Source organism: Echiichthys vipera, assembly GCF_963691815.1.
Source record: "Echiichthys vipera genome assembly, chromosome: 2".
Classification (NCBI taxonomy): Eukaryota; Metazoa; Chordata; class Actinopteri; order Perciformes; family Trachinidae; genus Echiichthys; species Echiichthys vipera.
In genome coordinates this window covers 12,962,000-12,986,619 of record NC_139827.1, presented here as the reverse complement: position 1 = coordinate 12,986,619, position 24,620 = coordinate 12,962,000, and the positions used below count along the sequence as shown (strand labels likewise).

Genomic DNA, 24,620 nt, shown 5'->3' with positions numbered 1-24,620 from the left:
CTCTTCGCACAGTTCATCAAGTTAGTCAGATATATTGACTGTTGCATAGACAAAGGGTTAGAGGGGAAAAGAGAGAGGCTGGTTGGAAGGGGTTGGGGGGCAGGTTAAAGAGGTTGTATGCTCAGACATTTTCTTAATTAGAGTCTCTATGTGATGCAGCTTGAAAGCACAGAAAAAGGTTTAGACTGTGTGTACGCTCTGCACAGTGTTCTTCCTAGTTAGGAAGGGTTTCAGGAAAAATGAAGACTAACAGGTTTATGAAGTCATATCTGGGCTAATGTTCAACTACTGTTAACAGTCTACACTACACTTGCACGACGTGTGTGAATGGCTCTGAGCAAAGGCAATGTTTCACTAGTGGTTTTTGAAAGAAAAGCTGATGGTTTATAGATTTATGGATTTAGTTATCAGCAGTTGTTTGCCGTGTATTCAGCCAAATTATCATATATGTACTTGTGTTGTTATTTAAAAATAATAAAATGAAATGTTGGTATTGAGCGCATTTAAGCAAAATGGTACATTTTCAAATCACATTCATTGAGGTAGAAAGTAGTACAAGAGAAGCATATACCAGCAAGATGTTTTGCATGCTTAGCAGAATACCTGCTAAACAAGTTTTATCAGAACATAAAGAGGCGTGGTTTACCCCCTACAACATATCAATGTCATCCTTGAGAACTTTTCTGTCACTTTCAAACTTAACCTGAGGTTCAAACTTCCTTCATATTCCCAAGTATTGCTCCGATATCAAACACCACAAACATTAAGCACTAAAACATGCAATACCCTCCAACTCAATCATATTTATCCTATAACCGACCAACATGTATGTATCGGTTTGCATCAACAATTTGAGCTGCCTTATCAATTTAAAAAAATCTCAAGAGGGAGATTGTGAGGTATTTGTCTATTAGGTTATTTGTCCGTAAAAGCTTTGGCTCCACAATATAGTGTGTCAAGTCAAAACTGTCAACAGTTCAGCGAGTGCAGCCCCACCCCAAAAGTAGACTTGACAAAACCGGTCATGTCCTCGGGTCCTTTGTAGGCTGCCACAAATCACTGAGTCTTGGGACCTTATGGGTCTTTACAAATAAACATTTGATGTGTCCACTGCTTGCTGAGCCCACTGAACCCTGTACAGCACTTAGTGTTGACATTGATCTTAATTATGGCTAGAACTCAGATATAGCTCATTATTATGGTGCCATTTGATCTTTTTACCTTGAAGGAGCTCCGCCAGTTATCAAAATAAGAGCTGCACTTCCTATTGTTGTCCTGATAACACAATGCATTACTCCAATTTTGTCTTTGAATATTTCAGCTAAACTCTGCCTTTAGAAGTTGTAAGTTGTTAAGTATATTCAGGAAAGGGTGCACAATCTACAGTAGACATGTTTCTGTTCTGTTAATGCACATTTTCAAATATTGCATTAGAAAAGCTGGATGGAAACGGCAAAATGTGTTAAAAAATGAAAAAGGTTTAAATGGTCACTTGAGGTGTTTTTACCTTTGTTGAAAAAGAGTTAATGCGCTAAATAGAATATGGAAATGCATTTGCTGAATGAGATACTTATGAGACATTTGTACATATCTACTTTCTTGGGTTCTCCACTGTTTTAATGGAAAACAAATTAATTCAATAACATATTGCTAAATAATGCAAATTGACTTAATAAAATAGTGCTGTAGTTAGTTAAACTATGTCACAGTATAGAAAGAGAAGGCAATGAGACAAAAAGCTTTGGAAGCACGCAGACTCCAGTGGGAATCTCCACAAGTCAGCCACATCTGTTTTGTATTAGATATAAAGAACAATGCAGATAGTACAGATCCCCTCTTCTTAAGGAGGGGGAGGAGGCTCTCTAGGGAAGAAATTACAAACAGAAGTGTGTTTCTGCTGTAATCTATTAATCTTGTCTCCAAATTCAAAGCAGAAAATCAAGATACTGAATTACATGGGGTTGTTTTTACATGCATATCTCTAAAAATCCCCAAACACTTTGGAAAAAATGGACTGCTAATGTACATATAACTGCTAAATTGCATCTCATTTAAGTGATTTTAATTTTCTATTTCATTAAAAGAATGAGTAATTTGTTTATCTGCTGCAATATCTCAGCATGAGGACTTTACCAGCAGAGCTGCACTGTCTTTGGTCAACAAGAAAGGGAGAGGGAAGCATAGAAGAAAGAAGAAAAACAGATATTTTGCTTCAGGCTGTTATGTGATGCAGCCATCTTTACGTCACAATGTAGTGATTAGGCCACAGTGAGCATCAACAGGAAACTGCACTGCTCTACTTGACTGAAAAACTGGAACTGAAGTTGTACAGTACTAAGTCAGATTCCCTCCTCATGCAGCAACCTCTGTTGTTATAAATGAAACAGCATGAGTCACATCACTAACTCAGAACCTCAAGCTTTTGCATTCCTGGTAATAAACTTCACATGTGTCTGCATCCCCTCAGTGACCGCTACAAAAGATCACCACATATTTATCTAAAACAGAAGCTGGACAGTACATGCCTCAAACATGACACAGATGGATCAATCTTTAGGTAAAGCTTTTTAATTTAAAACAATGCCACACATTAATATTTCAGATTTTCCTTGAAGTGTTATAGGAATAGTATAGACATTCTAGGAAATCTATGTATTGGTTTAGTTGTTGCGAGTTAGATGAGAAGAGCGATCCAGCTCTCATGTCTGTTACGGTATATATAAAGCTATAACTAGCTGCGGCTTAGCTTAGCATAAAGACTGGAAAAAGGGGGGAAAGCTACCTCGGCTCAGGTCATCTATCGTTTAAAAAATTATGACACCAATACCAATACCCTTAAAGTGTTGCTGATACCAATAGAGTACTGCATTTGATACCACCTCGGCCCATTGAACTTCCAACTAAGTTAAACACGCCGCGCTCAACTTTGCCACATCACAGACTGTATGGGTTGTATGTGCTATGGTAGAGGGCCACGTCTCATTAAATCGAAGAACACTTGATTGGCGGCAATTAGCTGTGAGCAAAATCACAATTTCTATTCTAGATCTGAGTAGAAAAAAGATTAAATGAGGTATTGTGTGACTGGAGAAGTTGAGATTCGACTTGGTACTGGGTTATTTCGGGCAATACCTTTAAGGTATTGAGTACTGATTCCCAGGCAAGGGGAATGAGAATATTCTCCAAAATGTCAAACTATTGCTTTAAAGGAAAATAAAAAGACATGTTGCTCTGATTTTGACAAAGTGTTTGTGGTCTACTTTTATCTAGGTTTTTATTCAGGAATACACTTTTATGTTTAATTTGTTTAGATATTTCCTCTCTCTGTGAAGATCAGAGTGTAAATCCCACATGTTGCTCAGGCTACTCATGTGACAGAACAAGATCTAAGGGCGCACTCACACTGTCCATTCATACCGTGCCCATGCACGCTTCACTGCTAAAGTCTAGCTGGTTTGACCAGTGTGAGTACAACTGTACTGCGTCCAGGCACGGCACACTTGCCAGCCATGGCCCGGTTGAGAGAGGTAGGCTTTTGTAAAGCAAGGATGCACATTTACAGGCACGAGCGTGCGCACGTTTACGAGCATTGACGGCGGTCCTGATGTCTGTTTATATGCCTCTGTTCCCCGCGACGGACATTTAAAAAGATGCAGCTGAACGGTCGCGGTGATGACGTATAAGCACGAAGCATTCGCGCCCAGGCCTGGATCAATTCAAGTAATGTGAGGGGAAGGGGGGGCGGGGGGCAATTATTTGCTTACTCTAAAGCACGGGACACGGTACGAATGGACAGTGTGAGTGCGCCCTAAGAATTCCCCAAAGAAAAAGTTACAATGATAAATGTCCAGGATGCAAATTTGTTGGATTATAAAAATGACTGCAGACACAGGGGGCTTTTGTTGCTTGGGCAGGGTGGAGAGTGTCATATGCTCAGACTGATAGAAAAGAGAAGGCATGAGCAACCATGTGAGGTGCATTGTACCAACTGCATGAGCGTGCCATGTGACATAAATCCCAAGTGTGAGGTGCCTGACTGAGAGACTCAGTGTGATGCAGAACAGAATTAACATCTGTTCGATAGTAACAACAGTCAGTAACGACACATGCTACTAGCACTTCATTTCACATTGTGCTTTATGACTTGGTGTGCTCTGACCTTTGAGACTTTCCAGTCCTATCCACTTAACATTACCCCAAAACTCTCCAGTGCAGTCACCACCCTCAGTTCATATGCTAGCCATATGCCAAGAACTATCATAATTCAAAATGTCCACACAGAATAGTTATCCAAAGGAATAATCAAACACTGCCTTAAATCAGGCAAACCCATGTGTATAAAGAGTCCTCTTGTTGTCATTGACATAGCTGTTTGTTTCAGGCTGTTGTGCCATTAAAAACTGGACCCAAAACACTGATTGAAAGTGTACTATGTATGATAAAGTGCCAAGACTCAAATGACCATAGCAAATTAGTAATAATAATGGTGATCTTTAGGTGATTCCCAACTGTGTCCAAACCTACATCTTTGTTGTTTACACAGCCTGCTGGAATGTAGAGTTGTGAAAATGTTGTTAGGGGTCATGAGGTTTGCGGAGCAGCAGGTCCGGCTCTATATTTACGGGAGGGATTTAAAACACTGTAGAATGCAAGTCCTCTGACCTAATTACACTGGTCGGGGTTGCTAAGGATGAGGTTTCACTCACAGCTCTTCTGGGTGCAGTCTGAACAGTCTAACTCCTGTGTGTGAGCACAGCAGCACAGTATTTCTACATTATGACATTGAATATCCATTACCAAAAAGTATGTCATAAACAGAAAGGCTCCAGACTAACTTTGTTCACTAGGAGCACTGTGGCCCCCAACTGAAAATTGTAGGGGCGCAACCACTAATTTTAGGGGTACAACCAGAAATTTTAGGGGCACACACGATGAATCAATAATAGATGCAGAAATTAGAATCAGAATCAGAATCAGAATCAGAAAACCTTTAATGTCCAACAACAACAATGTGCTGTTTCAAATTCAGTGTCACATTTTTATTGGGCGATACACGATATTGAATCCACAAGAACAGAACAAGGCGAGATTTTAAAACTATTTTAAAATTTCAGTATTTTCTTTGTTGATTTTAGCAGAGAGCTGTGGTAGTGCTGGAGGTGTCTTTGCATAGTACTTGGGTTAGCCGCGGTGTAGCCTATGGTACTTATGGAGATAAAGTAGTAGTAGCCCTTCGCGTTTATCCAATGAATGAATGGGGGTGAATGAGCGGCTGTCAGACAGAGAGAAAGCTGTAGGGTTGAAGGAGTGGATTTTCTGACAGTGAAAAAGGAATCAGATTTGCGTGTTTGATTTGCTCAGTTACACCTGACGGAGGGCAAGAAGAGAAAGGAGAAAGGAGGGGCTGAAAAGGCCAGAAGAAGAAGAAGCGGATGCTGGAGGAGCAGTGGATCAAAATGGATCAAAATGGTCAAATATCACAGATTTTTTCCGAAACAATCAGGCATCAACTAGTGATGCAGGTGAGTTAACAGGAAAACGGTTAGCTCAAGCTTTGACTTTGTTGCTAATTAGCAAAAAATTTGAGCTGAGTTCTTCATAGTTCCTCGTCAGTGGGGGCGGTGTCGTCATATCACAGTCTGCACCGCAAGTTTTATACATGTAACACACACACACAAGAGCACGCACACACACACACACACACACACACACTCTTTTGGAGTGTTTCTTCCTCTCCACCATGAGACTTGGTTTTATCTACATTTCCTTTTTCGTGTCATAATTTGTCTTAATTTCTTTATGTTTTCTTGATTAAGAGATGAGAGGTCAATTCATCCCTAAAATTTCATGCAAGGGACCTTACTGGATTTCATGGTGGCTCCAATGGCTATACGTTTCAACAACAAACTAAAGGTCTCTGGTTAATGTCTAATTATCATTATCATAATTTATACCATGTTTGAAGTACTAGAATGATATATTTCTTTATAAGTTGGCACATGAAATGACAATAGAGGCCTAAGAAATTTCAAAAACATTATAATCGATCAATCAATCAATCAATAAATAAATAATCTGAGTCATATGAAACAAATATCAAGATTGAATTTCACACCATTATTCATCAGTTTTCAAATTAAAGCAATGTTAAAGGTTCTTTGTTGTAAAGAGTTTTCCATTTCCTTTTCTATTATGAAGCAGGTTAAGATGCCATATAAATACTGTGAAAGTATGAAAACACAATGCACACAGCCCATTTTCAGAAACTGTGCCTTTTTAACGAGCCATCACAACATCTGTAGGGTTGTGATGTCACAACGATACTATATATAGGTAGAAAGTGTTGTGGTCTGGCTGTAATGAAGGTGCAGAGACGCTGAGATCTCAGTGTCAGACAGCCCTGAAATGTTAACCAATCAGAGCAAACTGAGATTTTTTAGAAGGGGGGCTATATATAAGTATATTCAGACAAATAAGACATGAGAAAAATAATGTTTTTTGTTAACATTAAAACATGTAAACATTTTGTAAAAACCCCCAAAACAAGTATGAACCTTTAAATTAACATAATATAGGACAGTCATTATTAGTATTAAACAAACTTTCTTGTTAATGAGGCATGTGGGTTTTATCATTTTAATAAGGGTTCTGAAAAGGTATAGTCTCTGGACTGGATGCATACGCCATGTTCTTATCTATCAAACAGGAAAATGCCAATGGGCCCAAATCAGCAAAGAAAAGGAAATATACACTTGAGATTATGGCGTATTCTTGGGACTAGGCAAGTATGTGTTTGATTTACACTTCTGTCCCACACCACACCTCCCCTTCTCTCTCTCTCTGTCTCTAAAACAGCAGAACTCTTTCGCCTAGCTGCTTAGGTCTCAACCTGAAAGTGTAGAGACCAGAATTTCCCAGCAGCTGTCGTTAGTGGTGAATGTCACATACGGCTGCCAAGTCACGCCAAATAGACCACATCTACTATGTCAGCTCTCATATTTCACTGGCTCTCTGGTAATAACAAAAACACAGTGTGAGTTTGGTGTATTAAAGTTTGTTACACTGGTGTTGTGAAGACAAAGCATCAGGGAATTGGACTAAATATCTATAATACCTATGATCCTATGAAAGATGATGTTTTAGCGATATGATGGACATACAGAAACAAGTTACATTTGGTAAAGCAAAAAAATCACACAATAAGGCTCTACTGTTATATGCATTAACTGCCGGCCTTAAATGACTCTTGTGCAAACTGTCCATTGTTTTACAACACTGGTCACACTGTGTCCAAGAGTCCACCCTTACCCCCAGGCTCCAAAGCACTAAAACAACTCACCATCTATAAATGCCAGCAAATACATAGCTTCAGAGGCAATAACTATTTGCAATGACTACATCAGTGCTTAGTGTCCACGTTCATGACTGATGATAGACTGAACAGGAGGGAAGTGGATGGTAGCGGATAGAAGTACAGAGGGACCTGCCAAGTAATTACAGGGCAGAGGACTGGAGATGAGGCTGTGGGAGAGGGAGGGAAGCCAAGCAACAGCAAATACAGACAAAGACATTTCATTCTGGAGGGAAAGAAAGCTTGCAAGCAAGTTGAGTCATATAATAAACTGAAATTGAGTTCTCATTTTTCTGGTGCACATTAGCTACTAGAAAGAAAAAAAAACAACCCAAAATAGATCAAAGCATTATACTGTAACTTCCAGCAGGAATCCACACTAAAAGCCACTGCAAGGCTCTGCCTCTGGTTTAGTTTAGTCTCGACTTCCGGAGCAAAAAATAAATCTCTCTTTCAATCACGTCTGATAAATAATTAAGAGAATGCAGCCAATACTACAAAAGCAAGCACTGTCAAAGTTGGACTCTGGACAACATTGTGTAATTGGTGTGTGTATGTGTTTATATGTTTGTACGCTGACATGCATGCACACTCAGCTGGGATCTATGGCTTTGTTCTGGGCTTGCAAAGATTTTTTTTTTTTGTTGTCAATGTGGGTGTATCCAACTGTGACAAGCTGCTTGGCTCCGCTCAGTCCTTTGTAAACCCTGGAGTGTCCCACAGGATTGGAGCTGTGCTGAGAGCAGCTTCGCGCCAGTGTTCACCTCTTGACTTAGTTACTGATTTGCAGACTGCACTGAGGGCCAGACACAACAAAGGAGTAGTCACATGGGGTCGGGAAGTGGTATTCACCCACTTACGTCATTGTTATATTTGCAGGGATCAGCTGCTTTCAGGGGTAAATAATCATTAAGTAAATTGTTGGCATGGAGACAGTGTTAATCCTTGTCAGTCATTTTTCTAGGTCAGTTTGAAACATAGTAATCACAATTGATACTTTAGGCTGTAACTCTATGCACTACACAAAAAATTCAGTATATGACCGGTCATAATCACCTCATGTTTTTTCATCCTCTTCATTTCATGCAAAAAAGCTACAGAGAAACCAAAGATAATACAAACAACACACTTTGAAATCAGCAGACCTGCCACAGACGAGAACATCCAAATGTAAAAGGGGAACACCACCTAATTTCAAATTTCTAATATGTTATTTCCAAGGCCTAAAGCTGAGTTCACACCAAATGCGATAGACGCAAATACAATCGCTTGAGACACTTGTATCGTGCCACTTACGCACATTTGTCACATTTTTGCTACAATCGCAGATAGCGAGCCGAGGCAGCTAGCTAAGTGAAACTAGCCCCCAGCTCAGCCTACTCTGCTGTTGTGCTAAATGGGAAGTTATGCTAGTGCTAACAAGAGGTCTGAGAACAGAAATTAGCTCTCAGATGAGGTGTGTGGCTCTTAAAAGAGCTGTTGTATTCTAGTGAGATCAACAGTAATTTAACCTCCGAAGCTGTACAGGCTGCTGCCCAGTCTCCAATAGATCAGATGCTTCACTCTGCAGTAACGGCTTTCGTCTTCTGGATTTCTGTAGACTAGGTGTCTAAAGGCACGTCGCTGCCATCCACAATTCATAGTTTTATCCAATATATTATATCCATAGGAACAGTCTGATTTCCCCCAAGGACTGCAACAATAGCAGCTCCGGTGAGCCCCTGGATGTATCACAGAGAAATTCAACACTTACCGCAATCACAACGCTGTTTGGATGTCATGGTGCGATGCCGCCTGAAAAGTTGGATATATCAACTTTATTCGCGTCAATTCAGACGCCCCAGGCGCGGCCTGTCTCGCCTCGCTAGACTCGCAGGTCATCGCACCATTTACATTGATTTTCAATGTAGAGTTTCCGCGCAATTCGTGTCTATTGCATTTGGTGTGAATGTCCCTTAAGTAAGTTCAGTCAGTATTTGTCTCTCTCTACTCTCTTTGTCTCCCTGCTACTCTCTCAAAGTCAGAAATCAGAGAAGAAAATCTTAAACTTGAGAGTTTATACTTACTAATATTTTTGTGTTAGACTGTGTGACTGTGTTAGACTATAGGAATGACATGTATGAATTGTGAAAATGGGCGTCGTTCCCCTTTAAGTTGTATGAATGAAGGTGCCTTTGGGATGCAAAGACTATTTGCCATTCATCAAACAGACCTGTGCTATTTCACAACTCCCACGTGGATTTCTGGCACGCATTTGTCAAAATAACACATTTCAATTTTAATAACTTTGACATAGTCATAAAGAGGCTCAGTGTCACTTCTGATTACAATGCTGGTGGTGGTGTCCCGCTGCGGCACATTACATCCGTCTGTGTCTGACAGCAGCAAAAGAGAGATTAGTTCTGCAACTTGTTGCCCGAGACTCTTCATCTTCCAGTGCTGTCTGTATATAACTAGTGAATTATGCCAAACCAATGTTTGTATCCTTGATTTTAGTGGAATGTTATTGTGTGTTATAATGTTATTGTTTTATGCTATTTTACATTTGAATTACATCAGCCCAGTTCTTAGATGAATGTAACCTGGCAACGTCAAGATAATGTTCGAAGAAGAGACGGTGGGGAATTTTCAAATCTAAGACAAACTAAATCATTTTGTGTAATCCTAACTATTTATCTCAAATTTGATATGGCCGTCTCTCAACCCGCGTGAAAAGACACCTTTCAGGCTCTTTTCCCCAGCCATTGACCTGTGAGTGTCTTTGTTTTCAGTGTGCTGCTTCCCTCTTCCACCTGCTAACAGGCAGCTGGCTGCTCTGTTGTTCTGCTGTGACAACGTTGGGAGCTTCCAGACACCCTTGTAACAGCTTGGCTCGTTAGTGGGAGATTTAGCACGCTAACTTTGGGGGTCTGGAGGGCTGCTAATGTCCTGGAGGGATGATTGACACAGAGAAGGAGATAATTATGTGGACCAGCTCGCCTGCCTGGGCAGAGCTTGGCCTGACAGTTTCCTGTGTAGGTTATCTTCTTCCAGATGGTCGACTGGCCGCAACTGCAAGAGTGACTTGTGACTTTCTTTGTTGAGGAAATAGAGGAACCTGATTATAAATACTGTCTGAAAGTGCACAATATATTGAGGTCTTGAGCAACTTTTGGAAACACAAGTGAAATAAGGTTTTGCTTGAAAGACCCTGAATGAATGTCAGCTGAAGTTGTAGGTACCTCATTTTAAGAAAGAATCTTCTGCAAACCAGCCTGGTCTACAGTCACCCCAGAGATAGAATACTTCTCATATGTGTAGCTAAATATAATAAATATATTTTTCTAACATATATTACCCATCAGTACAGTCAAATCAAATAAATTCTAAATGTTTCCATGAATTGCAAAGCATTACTGTCTCGTAAATTCATTTAATTCAATTCAATTCAATTCAATTTTATTTATAGTGTCAAATCATAACAAAAGTTATCTCAGGACACTTTACAGAGTAGGTAAAGACCACACTCAATGACTTATTTATGATTTACATAGACCCAACAATTCCTCTGTAGAGTACAGTGGCAACGAAAACCTTCCCTATAACAGGCAGGAACGTCAGACAGACCCAGCTCTGTGGAGGACGGCCATCTGTCTTGACCGGTTGGGGAGGAAGAAAAGGAGAGAGAAAGAGAGAAAAGACACACAGATGGACAGAGAGACAAAGACAGACAGACACACTTCCAGAGATGCAAGCAAAGCCTAACAGTAACTATAATATTTATAGTAATGTGAATATGACGTATATGTTAAGGCAGTTAATACAACAGAATAGTAGAAACAAGCACAGCTAAAGTGACAGAATATGAAAATGATAATAATTATGGTGGCAAACATGATCAATGATGAGTAGTGGCAATAGCAGCTACAATACAGCTACAAATTTTATAGTTTATTAAACTAGTGATAGTATATATGAGTAACAGTGACAATAGCAGCAGGAAGCGTCATGTAGGACCACGGCAGCAAGCACCACCACGATCAGCAGAGACCTGCGAGACGATTTATAGTCATTCATTGAATGAAGCAAGGACTGTGCATGTTGCGGCTGAAATGGATGTGGATAGACAAACTTTAGAATTAAAAAAACAAACAACAAAAGGTTATCAGGCTTTGGATAAAACATGTCATTTGAAGACAGCTCTTCTGCCAGAATCATAAGCAGCCGTAATCACTTCCAGATGTGATAATCAGGCCCAATGATGGAGCCTCGATCATGCCAAATGAAACATGCCACAGTACCTCAAATATTTAGCTATTTTCTCTTTCCTCTTTACCCCCAAACCTCAGTCAGTTCCTATAGTGAGCCTATAGTAGGTTTGCATTAACAGGAGGGCTTTAGTGGAAATCTAAAACTGGATCCAATTATGTTTTCAAAGGTTGTATAACATATTTCTCTGAACTTTACCATAGCAGCCGGCGGTTGTGACCCAAAGCTTCACTAAGGGCTCCAGGGACATTATTTACTTATTTTAAGTACATACAGATTGTTTAGGTGACCTTAATGTCTGAGAACAAATAGCAGGAAGTCTTTTTAACTTACAAGAATCTAAAATGCCTTGATGAACACATTTTGTTACTTACTAACAAAACACTATGCTGTGCTTAATCATTAACCAATGTGTCCCTACATTTGGACCAATAGTCATGCAGTGTGAAAAATGATCTGAGGTATGACACACTGCCTCATCACATGCCTGTTGTGTTTAAGTAACTTTGAAAAAATTTAACACCTCTGATACATGTCCCCATCATTTAAAACCTGAGCCCAAACATTTAAAAAATTGACAAATTAGCAATATAAATGTCTCATCTCATCTCATATTCAACCGCTTATCCGGGGTCGGGTCGCGGGGGCAGCAGCTTTAGCAGGGGACACCAAACTTCCCTTTATGAATAAATAAAGTAACTTGTTTTTATCTGTGTTGCATTAGTAACTGAATTATGGACAGCAAAGGGAAAATAAAGGCTCTTAGTGAATTAATTACATATAAGTAAACAGTATTGGAATCCGACTATTGGGGTTCCTATTATACTATGAGCAAAAAGGATCATATACTTTTCAGACCTAGCCAAGCATTCCAAATGTCTCTTGAGTATTCACAGTAGAGGGTGGTTGTGGCTGTGTAGGATGCTTGTGCGCAGGCGGACATAACCTCAGGACACCAATTAAAGTCAGGAAAATGTATCTTCTCTCGCCTACAACATATGTAGAAAAAAAAATTGAAAATTATGCACAGGAGCACCGCTAGAAGCATAGCTAGTTTGTAAAGGTGGCTGTCTAGATGGCTTTTGATATTGATTACAACAGGCTAAACAGAAATAGAAAAGCTGTGTGATTGTGTGTCTCTCTTTATAAAGCCAGTGAAAACCAGGTAGATAACATTAAGCGGGAAGCAGCAAAGATATATGCAAGTTTTGTGATATATACGGTACAAGGACATCTGAACTCCCTTCACCCCCTGCCAACCATGAATCTACATAATCAGTATAATCAGTTTTACTCAAGCTTTAATGCTCAACACTCTTTTAGTTTAACACTTGAATCCAGGCACCACCTCGTGCTCATCAGCTACCTATTCATTTAGAATCTCCAGGGGACATTCAAATAGTTAATAGTTATGGCGGATTAGACTGCGGCTCCTTGTGCCTGCTCGTGCAATTGTTTTGCAGATTCTGTGGATGTGACATGCATAAATAACTGAGCGAGACAGACAGAAGTCAATGTTCTACTGGAATTACTGGAATCTATATGCTTTAGGCAGGGAGAGAGAGGGAGAGAGAGAGAAAGCAAAAAATGAAATCATAAGCTCTTTTTGCTGCTTTACCCTCTGTAAAGATCTTATTCTCCATACATAACAGAGATTACTTTATTAAATGACTTTGTCACTAGACCTACAAATGCCAAGTTATATAAAAAACTGAAAAGAATGAAAAGCTAGCTCCTCACTCAGCTTGGATACCTTATGTATATCAGAAAAAAAATCAACATTTAATGCTCAGTGGAAACCAGACTCACCATGTAACATATTTGTTTATATGTTGCTGCCAAACTTTTATTTGAAGGTTTTTACCCGTATCCCTGAAACTAGCCAAACCATCACATTTACTTGAATCAGAGAGTTGAAAAAACATTAAGCAAAGAAGTTTGTCAGGATGTTTAACTTGGTGTGAGATGTTTGTAGGGCTCAGTTCATATTCTATCCTCATTACGGCTTCATGACACAAAGCTCACAATGCTAGAGGGTAGCCCCGCTAACAAAAGGCCTCAAACTTGAGAACCGACTTGTATTTGCATATTTGACATTACAATGTGTTCAGGGTGAGGAATACCACGACTGAACAGCTGACGAGCAGCCAACTCCTCCTCCCACCTACCATCTGGGATATTAACCTTCTTCATCCCACTGCCTTCAATCAACTAGACTTATGTTTAGTTTAATATATTCTGTCATTTGATATTCTAACCAGCAAACTAAATAAAGGAATAAAAAGTATTAATTTATGTTACTCGACATTTTAAGTTACTTCACAGAACATTAGTGTTTGTGGTAGTGAATTGGAATGTGTTTTACAGGTCCACATAGCTGATTCTCCCATTTCCTCTGTAAATTTAGAGTGTATTTTTATTTAAAACAATTGCCATTCAGTACATCAAGTTCAACCTAATGTATGTTTGCCTAAGAAAGATCCCATTATGGTAGTACACAGTAAGCACTTGGACTGTTATAACATTTTTAGATTTACTATCCGCATACAGTACATAAGAGACAGTCACAGCTTTCAGTGTGAGATAAAGGTCTTCAAAAGGAAACACACATATTGCCATGTGCTCCTGATACTGGACACTGAAAGTGTGACCACAAACACAGTGTACCTTTCAGAAGCCTTTTGTTCTGCTGTGTATGTTAAATTGAGGGATGAGGTCAGAGTGAGTCTTCTGAAAGGATTGTGTTGCCAGCTGATACACATTCAGTGCCAAGTGTAAACGCATTACTCTGACCTTCCCTTCACTAAGGCCATATTCAGACATAAGCCTCTAGTTGAAGAAGAGTGCTGAAGTAAGATGTGTGTCAGCACAGCAAAATTGACTGTACTGAAGTTCCTGCATACATCTAGGTTCAAATAAAATCCTGTTGGAAATGATGGGTCCTGTTTGATCTTTGTTTGTTTAACAGTACATATTATTGTACATGTAAAAACACAACTCTGCTTGAATAATAATGTAACCAAATATTTCTCTTCCTCTTTCTATCTCACAGGACGGATAGAGGGCAGCCCTGTGGATGGACTCTGAGCAGGCCAGATGGAAACAGAACAGGCCAGACATGAGACGGAAGAAAGTCTGATATTAGCACAATTTGGTACATCTCGCAACATCTCTCACAAACTCCAGAATGGATGCCAGTCTTCAGAGGGAGATTCTCTGCAGATCACTGGGGATACAAACTGGAACCATTACAAGCCCGGCACAGGTGCCAACTCCATGAAGAGGCACAGGGAGAACTGCAACAGTCCTGCTTCAGTACAAGGGCGGTTCGATCAAGGATCCTACATAATGAATGGAGAACTGATGAACGGAGAGTTGAAGCATGCACTCGCTGAGAAGTCCTTACTGGCCCACCAGCCCAAGAAACTTAAAATAGATTCTGAGAGTAAAGGAAATGACGACATGAGCTCCAGTTTGGTGGATAGCTTTCCTGAGTTGACAAAGGCAACAGAGTTTGAATGCAATACCCCACAAACAGAGATTAAGTTAGACAAAAGGAACTGTAATTTTCCTAATGGAGACATTTTCTGTCTACCAAGGAATAAACAAGTTTCGATTCCAAATGGTGCTGTATCACCCCCCTCACCCATAGAAAGCACTCCAGGTGATCTTTTAGAGAAAACCTTGTCTCAGTATTATCCTGAGCAAGTGTCAATCGCACCGCAAACAAATGGGCCACAGCTAGATGCTGTCAATTGTTCACTGGGAAATAAGCTGCCAGGTGAAGGTGCTCAACCCCCCTCTTTAACCTCAGGATTGCCCAATTCAGCTCAGATGCCTGACTCACAGCAACAGCGGCCTGGGGCATCGGGCAATATTGAAGGAGGCAACAATTATAACTCTGTAAACTATGTAGTGAATGGATACTCCAATAATTATGAAGCAGACCACCACCATCAGCAGCAGCAGCAGCAGCAGCATCATCAACAGCAACAGCAGCGGCCACCATCTTACTCTGGTCAGGAGTTGTCTCATGGTCCGATGCCTAGCATGATCCCACCTACAAATACTGCAAATAGCTTGCAACAACATCAAAATGACCCACGGTGCTATCCAGATGACACAAGTCCTCAAGGTATATATGTGAAGGTCAACCAAGAGTTTAACCAGAACTCTTTTCTGGAGCACGCCACTCCTCTACAGGCAGCAGAGACAGGTGGATATGGACCCTTTCCCAACTCTGGGATACAGAAGATGAGGCAAAGTGAAGAACCCAGGTCTGGTCAGCATACACGCCATGGCACTGAGAGGGGCCACCAGTATGGGATTCAGCCCCAGACCTTTAAACAAAACGCTGGCAACTCACATGGAGCTGACAGTACTGGACCAATGGGGCCCAGTCTCCAGCAGTCATGTCATGCTGGATTAGAAAATGGGATGGAGAGCACACCTCAGCAGAGAGCCAACTTATCATGTTCGACTCCCCAACAGAGAGGCTGGGTAGAGCTGAACTCTTCACATTCCCAGCAGCAACCAGCAAGTGGCCCGTCATCCCAGGCACAAGAGCAGGACATGTGGAGGGGCTTCCCTGCAAAGCCTCAGTCAGAGCAGCAGACAGCTAACCCCCAGGTTCACTGCCAGATGTTAGAGTCAAATCCAGCGCAAGGATTCCAGACGCAGGCAGGTTTCACAGATAGCAGCCAGAGGTCCAAGAGCTTCCAGCAGCAACAGCAGGATTGTCTCCCAGCCCGAACACACTGTGCTCCAACCCAGCACAACACTGCCCCTGAGTGGCAATCAAATTCTAAAGCGCCTCAAATACAGCAACCTCTACCCCAGAAAATGCCTGAGCAGCATAATTTCCGCCAAGATCAGAAGGCAGACAACCGTTACCACACCCAGATGCAATCAGAGCACTTATGTGAAGACCCTGACCTGCATGATATACTATCACCTGGGTTTTTACCAACACAGCAACAACAGCACTGTCAACTTCAACGTCCCCTGTCGCACCCACCGCAATTTGAGGGGCAACAACTCAAGTCTCCCGATTACAGACCTCGCAGTCAGCCTCAGCCAGGTCAGCAACAATTTCAACCCAACCAGCCTCTTAGAAACAATTCAACTCAATCCAACAACCAACACATGCATCACAACGACCCTGCAACTTTCAGTTACAATAACACAACAGAGATGCAACAGCTTCAGCAACATCAAAGACAGTTTCCACCAAACTCAGGCAGCAGTAACCTCAAGCAATTTCAACCACAGCGGCCTAATAACCCCTGCCACCAGCCCAACCATGCAGACTTCTCCCAGACCCCCACACAGTCCCAACCTCACTTACCACAAGGTGTGTTAAATCAACAGTTATCAACACAGATGTATCCAAAAGCTGAGCAGCAGCTGAAGACATCGTGCACTCAGTTCCAAAGGGGACCTCGACTACCTCTGGCACCTGTGGGTCCCCAAGGGGACTTTCAAAGGCATGCAGCTCTGCGTATGCACCTGTTACAAAGGCAGGAGCGCCAGGGCCCTCCTCACCCCCTTCAGAGCACTAATGACCCCAAACATGGCCTGAGAGCTGTGAAAATGGAAAACGGACCTACATTTGAGTCGGCTTGTTCACAGCAGCAGGAGCAGCAGTTACAGATGCGAGAGGCAGGCTTAGGTGGCGTTCAAATCAAGCAGGAGAATCAACCATCTCTGTGCGAGCAAAGCAAGAGACAGGGAAGCATCTTGGCCTCCATGGAACAAAGTCTGAGGCAGTACCAGCTTTCACCTGTGTTTGAGAAGAAATCTCTTGTTGTCAATCCTTTAAATAAAGTCAAGGTGGAATCTTCTGGGCCTGTCACAATCCTGTCAACCAACACTGACCTGTGTGGAGTGGAATCATCCACAGCTCCCCCAGCCGCAGCAGCTCTAAAAAAACCACCTGATTCCACCCCAAAGAAGGAACACCTCCTACAAAGCTTTATGGACTCTCCTATGAAGCTATTGGATACCCCTATAAAGAATCTACTGGACACCCCCATGAAAACACAATATGATATTGCATCCTGCCACTGTGTTGGTGAGTCTCATGTTGTTGCTTCTAAAACATGGTTGATCAGTTGGTGTGTAATTATTAACGTATGTTCCTTAATGATATTTAGAACAAATCAGTGAGAAGGATGAAGGCCCATACTACACTCACTTGGGGTCAGCGCCAAGTGTTGCTGGTATACGGGAGCGGATGGAGAAAAGGTTAACCACCAATTTGATTGTGTTACTTAACCACTGTGTACCATTTTACTTTTGTTTACTTTAATACCTTTATTCTGCTTTGTAGGTCTGGTCTAACCGGTCAAGCCATCAGGATTGAAAAAGTAATATACACCGGCAAGGAAGGAAAAAGTACACAAGGGTGCCCCATAGCCAAATGGGTAAAAACATTTCTGTATATTTTATTTAAGAAGTAGGCAAATCAGTTACCCTATTTTTTCCCTTAAATACCTGCTTGTCCACATATTCCTGTACCTGTCACATTTCAGGTGATTCGTAGATCCGGTGTAGAAGAAAAGCTACTGGTGTTGGTGCGGGAACGCACGGGTCACAAATGTGAGACAGCCTGCATCATTGTAGTAATTTTGGTCTGGGAGGGCATCCTGCCCAGCCTGGCTGACCGCCTCTACCTCGAGCTAAGTGAAACTCTAACAAAGCATGGAGCCCTCACCCAGAGACGATGTGCTATCAATGAAGAGTAAGTGACAGTGCTACAGATCATGTTGGCCAAGTGGGCTACAGTAGTAGAAGATGAATGTTTGGTTCTTATTTTGTATGAATAAAGGTTATAATGCAGCTTTTTGACTTTTTTTCTTTGCATCAATTAAAAGTGTACCAGTCCCACATTTGATTCTTAGTCATTAATTTTCTCTAACACTGCATTAGCCTTGAAAAAATGTCACATTTTTATTTGTTGTCCTTCCTCTTCAGGAGGACCTGTGCATGCCAGGGGTTAAATCCTGACAACTGTGGAGCGTCTTTCTCCTTTGGCTGCTCCTGGAGCATGTACTACAATGGCTGCAAGTTTGCTCGGAGCAAAATCCCAAGAAAATTCAAGCTACTAGGAGATGATATGAAAGAGGTATATATGCACCATGGTTACATTAATAGTATGCTAATTAGGGTACTGAATACTGCCCCTTTTGTCTTTTAGGAAGAGAGACTGGAGCACAACTTTCAAAATCTAGCAACCTTATTGGGTCCCTTGTACAAAACTTTGGCACCTGACGCTTATGGAAACCAGGTGTGTATATTAAAATATTGTATAAAATGCTTGCCATACCACATCATTCATTCATCTTCAACGTAAGGCGGGGTACACCCTGGACAGGACGCCAGTCTATCACAGGGCACATAGAGACAAACAGAGACAGACAACCATTCACACCTACGGGCAATTTTAGACTCATCAATTAACCTAACACATGCATGTCTTTGGACTGTGGGAGGAAACCGGAGTACCCGGAGAAAACCCACGCAGACACGGGGAGAACATGCAAACTCCGCACAGAAAGGCAGAGGTCGGGATGCGAACCTGTGACCTTCTTGCTGTGAGGCGACAGTGCTAACCACTACACCACCGTGTAGCCCTGCCATACCACATCTATATCTTAATTAGAAAAATATAAAAAGAAAATATAATTGATGTTCAGATTAAATCTAAAACAAGCAGGATTTTAAGTCACATGTATGTGTGTAAATGATAAAACGAGTATGCAGAAAATCATTACCAGAAAAAGTAAAATGTTCATGGATATTTCTCAAAGTGATGAAGTAGGTTAGTAAAGATTTCTTATCTAAATTGTTTTGTGACATTTAGAAACTTTAAATATCAACTGTGCCCCCCACGTTGTTTCTGGACATAGGTGGAACATGAACACAGGGCACCAGATTGTCGTCTGGGGCTCAAGGAGGGACGTCCCTTCTCTGGGGTCACTGCTTGTCTGGACTTCTGTGCCCACGCTCACAGAGACCTCCACAACATGCAGGGCGGCAGCACTGTGGTAAGCAAAACCTTGGAAAATATCTTTCTAAGTATCTTGTATTTTGTTTCAAGATGGAATACATAGAGAAACTGCCAACTGCAGATCGAGCCTTAACATCCCATCAAAGCGTGGCTTTAAAACAGATGTGTGACTAACAAAAGTAGATTTGTTATTTAATGTGTGACATCCATAACAAAAGTATTGAACTCACCCTGTTTTTCCAGGTGTGTACATTAACAAGTGAGGATAACCGAGACATTGGAAAGATACCAGAGGATGAGCAGCTCCATGTATTGCCTCTTTATAAGGCTTCCAGCACTGATGAATTTGGCAGTGAGGAGGCTCAGCAAGAGAAAATCAAGTCAGGCGCCATCCAAGTCCTCAGTGCCTTCCGCCGCCAGGTGCGCATGCTTTCAGAGCCCGCTAAGTCTTGCCGGCAAAAAAAGCTGGATGCTAAGAAGGCAGCTGCCAACAAGAATGCCATGCTGGACAATGAAAAGGCAGAGAAGGCCCTCCTGGCCAAGGCAAAAGCAGGCACTTATGAGAATATCACTCAGAGCACTCCTATGGCAGGTAGGGTAACATTTATTCTGACACATTTTATACGTTGTATCTTAAATGTTTTATCACTTAGCAGGTACATGATGTCTACCTACGTAACACTGAAAACCCATAGAGCAATGAACTGACAAAAGTGCCACATGATTGGAGATTTGAGTAACTGCTTCTTAGGCCTTATCATTTGGGCTTTTGTTTTCTAGGACCTTTTCCGGGTGCTGTTGGAGCAATCCTACAGTCAGGTCAGCCAACACACCCCATTGGGGCCCATCATCAGCAACTACAGCAACTACAGCAACTACAGCAACTACAGCAACAACAGCACCAGAGCATTCTTCCTCCTTATCCTGGCTCAACAAATGTAGCTAGCTACCCCAGGTTCCCCAACCACCCTGGGTCTTTTCCAAGCACTTCCAAGCCAGGCACCATGTATCCCCCTCAGCCACCAACACCAGCCAGCCCTTATCCCTCTCAGCTCCACGTACCAAACTCTTATATCAATGGATCAAATCGTCCATACCCAGGTTATCAATGTAACGGAGGAATGCCCCTTGACAATTGCCACCCATACTATGCTTCAAACCCAAAGCACCTGGACATGTATCGACAACAGCGGCCAGCACTTTACTCAGAGCAGCAGTACGGTGTACATCAACGTTATGAGGTCAATTATCCGCCAGGGTATGGTGAGCCAGGTTTACAGGTTAATGGTTACAGTGCCTGCAGCATGAGGCCAGTTCACCCCATGCGACATTTCGCCCCTTACAGTCCTAATGGAGCCTCAGACCCCCAGTTTATGGACCCCCTCTCAAGAGCATCCTCAGCTCACGGAGGTCTAGACTATACAGCTGCTGTGAACAAAGGCAATCAGTTTGGAGGATACCCACATCCATATCTATCTCGGAGCCCTCAAATCATAGCCCCAAGCCAAGATCCTTTCCATATGCAAATCAAGACAGAGATGGGCATGCCTGGCCCACAGATGCTTTCTGCTCAGTTAAATGGTGGATGTTTAAACCCTGAAACACGGCCAGGGTTAGTTCTGCCTAATGGGAGCCTCATGGGCTCTGCTATTAAGCAGGAGCCTGGAACACCACAGACACCTACAACCCCACAAAAGCCAGTGGTGTGGTCAGACAATGAGCACAACTTCTTGGACCCTGACATTGGTGGTGTGGCAGTGGCACCAAGCCACGGCTCAGTCCTCATTGAGTGTGCAAAACGGGAGCTCCATGCCACAACACCCATTAAAAACCCAGACCGCAACCACCCAACGCGCATCTCCTTGGTCTTCTACCAGCACAAAAATATGAACGAGGCCAAGCATGGTTTGGCATTGTGGGAAGCCAAGATGGCAGAGAAGGCTCGAGAGAAGGAGGAAGATGCAGAGAGGAATGGCGGTGAGGGGACACCTAGCAAGGGCAAGAAGGGGGCAAAGCGTGAACATCCGGAGTCATCAGAAACCACCGGGGAGCCTCCTTACAAGCGTTTTATCCAGGCACTAATGGAGGGGTCTTTGTCGTGCACGACAAACACCTATGTCAGTACATCTCCGTACGCCTTCACCAAGGTCACAGGGCCTTACAGTCAGTTTGTGTAAGAGACTCTCACGAAGAGGAAAATTTAAGGTGCTTTATTCATGACAAACAAATATAACAAGTACCACTGGCCTCATCTAAACACTCCTTCCTATCCATAAGGTTAGCAACAGTGTTGTGTAGAAAAAGGAGCCAATGATCAGATGAGATATAAATCACCTTCCACATCAGGTCTTTCACCTCTCTAACAATCAAGCTTTACTTGTTGACCCTACTACGGATGTATTTATTTTTGTTTGGAAACTTGCAAGATACACACTGTCAAAATCTCTGGTGCTTTCAGTCTGATAACATAAGGACCTATTTTTAATGAAAACAAAGTTTCATTTTTGGTGGCTTTATTTTTCTTACAAAATTGTACTCTTGGCATAAAACACTGACTTTTTAAACATTCACGGTGCTAAAACATGTGCTTATTACAATTTATTTAAATTCAAATGCCTTCACACTATGACCATGACTCACTCTACGAGTGACTTATGTCAAAAGGACACTGAAAATATAATCATCTTAATCATAATAGCTTTTGGCAAGTCAGTGTTTCATCAAGCACTTTTTGATAATGTTAAATGTTTTGGTAATACCTGGTTACGCTCTATCGCTACATTGAGAGTAATACATTTATCAGCATCACTAAAATTAAATTGATGAATTTATAACAGGATTTGGGCAATCCATGGAGCTGTTTGAAGTTCATTCAAATAGATTTTTAAACTGTGTCGGTGCTTCTTTCACTTTCCAGTGTCATTTAAACTGTAAATTGAGCCATTCTTATGGTGCATTTTTAACATTTTGAAAAAAGCAACCTACGTTTATGTTATTTCAGTTTTTTTCCAGGTTAAGTTTCTTGTCAGCGACTGTTTTTAATGTTCCTTACCTTAGGTTCATTGAACAAACCTGGACTGTGAATATTACATGTAGTTGTATGTCTGTGGTGCTTAGGAAATGTGTTTTTTATACACTGAGGAACATGAAACAGGGTAAGCTCAGTGTCAGTTTCAGATGGCAGCTGGCTTGCTGTGGGGTCTTTAATTATTGTAATCTAACTGTAAGGTAAACAGGTGAGATTTGTACAGTAAATTAATTTCCTTTTTTGGAATTACTGTTAGAGATTTTGTGTTGTAAAGAATGCTAACGGCCTTTTTCATTGTATTTCTTTGGGTTTCAACTGATTTTATATCATATGGTGCTATCCAACTGACTAGAATCATACAATGTGAGACTCTTTGGGCAATGAGAAGGCTTTAAAATAATGTACAGTACAAGACCTATCATATACCTCAAAACTAGTTTGGCAATAGGAACATATTTTTCTCTTTCTTCCTTTATATATTACTTTCAAATTTTTAATAACAGTTCAACTTCAGGCCACCAAAAGGCATAAAAGTTCATGTCTTACTTTCTTATCAATCTGCTAGAAAGTATTACTTGAACTTGAATCTTTGATCTTACTGTAAAATCAGGGACATTTTCAACTAATTCTGTGTTCATCACCTGTATCCATCTGGTGTTTCTCATTCAGGTTCTTACCATTGCATCCTGAATCAGATTCTTGTCTACTCTACTTCACAAAGAGAAAAAATATTTTGTGTGGAATCCTTTCCTGCAGTTTTTTTACTTATATTTTAGCTAGTGGGATGGTGGTAACCTTCAAAAAGTTATTTGAACATATATGCACTGAGTTGACTAAAGGGAAAGTATGATATTGACTAAGTAAAAAGAAATGTATTTGCTTTTGAGATGACGTAAGACCAGGGCAGTGATTGACGTAGTTGCACATCTTTGTGCCTGTGTATAGTTAAATTTATTTATAACCACTAAGCAATTGTATAATGATTTTTCTTCCCTGTCTATTTGATTTAATTAATGCGATATATAGTGGACTATCTGTCATGTTATAGTAACAACTTACCCCACTCTTTAACATACTCATTTTCTGAAAGCACTTCATTTCTTTTTCAGGAAAAAAAAAATGTAATAAAGAATTACAAAACATTTTATTTAAACAGATTGTAAATGTGTTAAAAAATAAATAAATTATGTCACATTGTACATACCAAGAACCTGTTTTGCAGGAATACAACTCATTCTTTTATGTTGATGTAGGTTCTTCTTGTTCTGTCAAATTGACCCACAGGTCCTCTATCAGCAATCCCCATCATATCTTTAAATGTTCTTTCAGGTTAACAGAATGATCATGGTTAGATTATCCAGGGAGTCTGTAAATGTATGCTCACTGTCACAGCAATGTTTACAGTTATAGTATCCTGTTCGCTCAGACATTAGAAGTTCTAGATTTTTTTTTAACTGTTCCAATTTTGTAAAATATATCTACATAAAAAATGTTGCATTTCATTGTACAGGACCCAGCTACAGTAGCAGGTTGTGGTTGAGAAAGGTGTCTAAAATATAGCGGGTTAAAAGCATAGCCATACTTGAAGATGCTTCAGAGTGTTTCTGAGTGAGTCAACATTACTTGAATAACTTTCTGGGTTTAACTTATGCGCTATATGTGCTAGGTTCAGAGGTTAAGCTAGCAGTTGATACACACTTGGTCTTTTTGCAGTTAGACACTAAGGGTATGAAAAAAAATGTGCAACGTTTTGCCTGTCATTTTATTTTTTAAGGCTTCCCTTGTTCTCCTGAAGTTTGGTATGATACAAAAAAATGGAATTAAGGATGGGTATTAATACTGTAAGTATTGTAATGTAATGAATGCAGTTTATTTGAAAGCTGTTTATTATACCATTCCTGATATTGCTGAGATGTGGGTGTTTTTTTTAATAAAATGTATATTTATTTAAAGCAATTTGATTTGTCACTCCAAGTTAATAC

At 41.0% G+C, this 24,620-nt stretch overlaps 1 protein-coding gene across 1 annotated transcript in view; it reads left to right on the top strand.

The window, feature by feature from the left end:
* Positions 1 to 24,589, top strand: part of tet2 (tet methylcytosine dioxygenase 2) — a 31,640-nt gene extending 7,051 nt beyond the window's left edge. Inside the window, exons 2-10 of the mRNA XM_083933517.1 lie at positions 14,652 to 17,672; positions 17,755 to 17,845; positions 17,931 to 18,024; positions 18,133 to 18,341; positions 18,575 to 18,725; positions 18,798 to 18,887; positions 19,510 to 19,647; positions 19,854 to 20,202; positions 20,391 to 24,589. Of these exons, the coding sequence (XP_083789643.1) occupies positions 14,696 to 17,672; positions 17,755 to 17,845; positions 17,931 to 18,024; positions 18,133 to 18,341; positions 18,575 to 18,725; positions 18,798 to 18,887; positions 19,510 to 19,647; positions 19,854 to 20,202; positions 20,391 to 21,787 (5,496 nt within the window). The 5' untranslated portion in view covers positions 14,652 to 14,695 and the 3' untranslated portion in view covers positions 21,788 to 24,589. The remainder of the gene's footprint in view (positions 1 to 14,651; positions 17,673 to 17,754; positions 17,846 to 17,930; positions 18,025 to 18,132; positions 18,342 to 18,574; positions 18,726 to 18,797; positions 18,888 to 19,509; positions 19,648 to 19,853; positions 20,203 to 20,390) is intronic.
* The last annotated feature ends 31 nt before the right edge of the window (positions 24,590 to 24,620 follow it).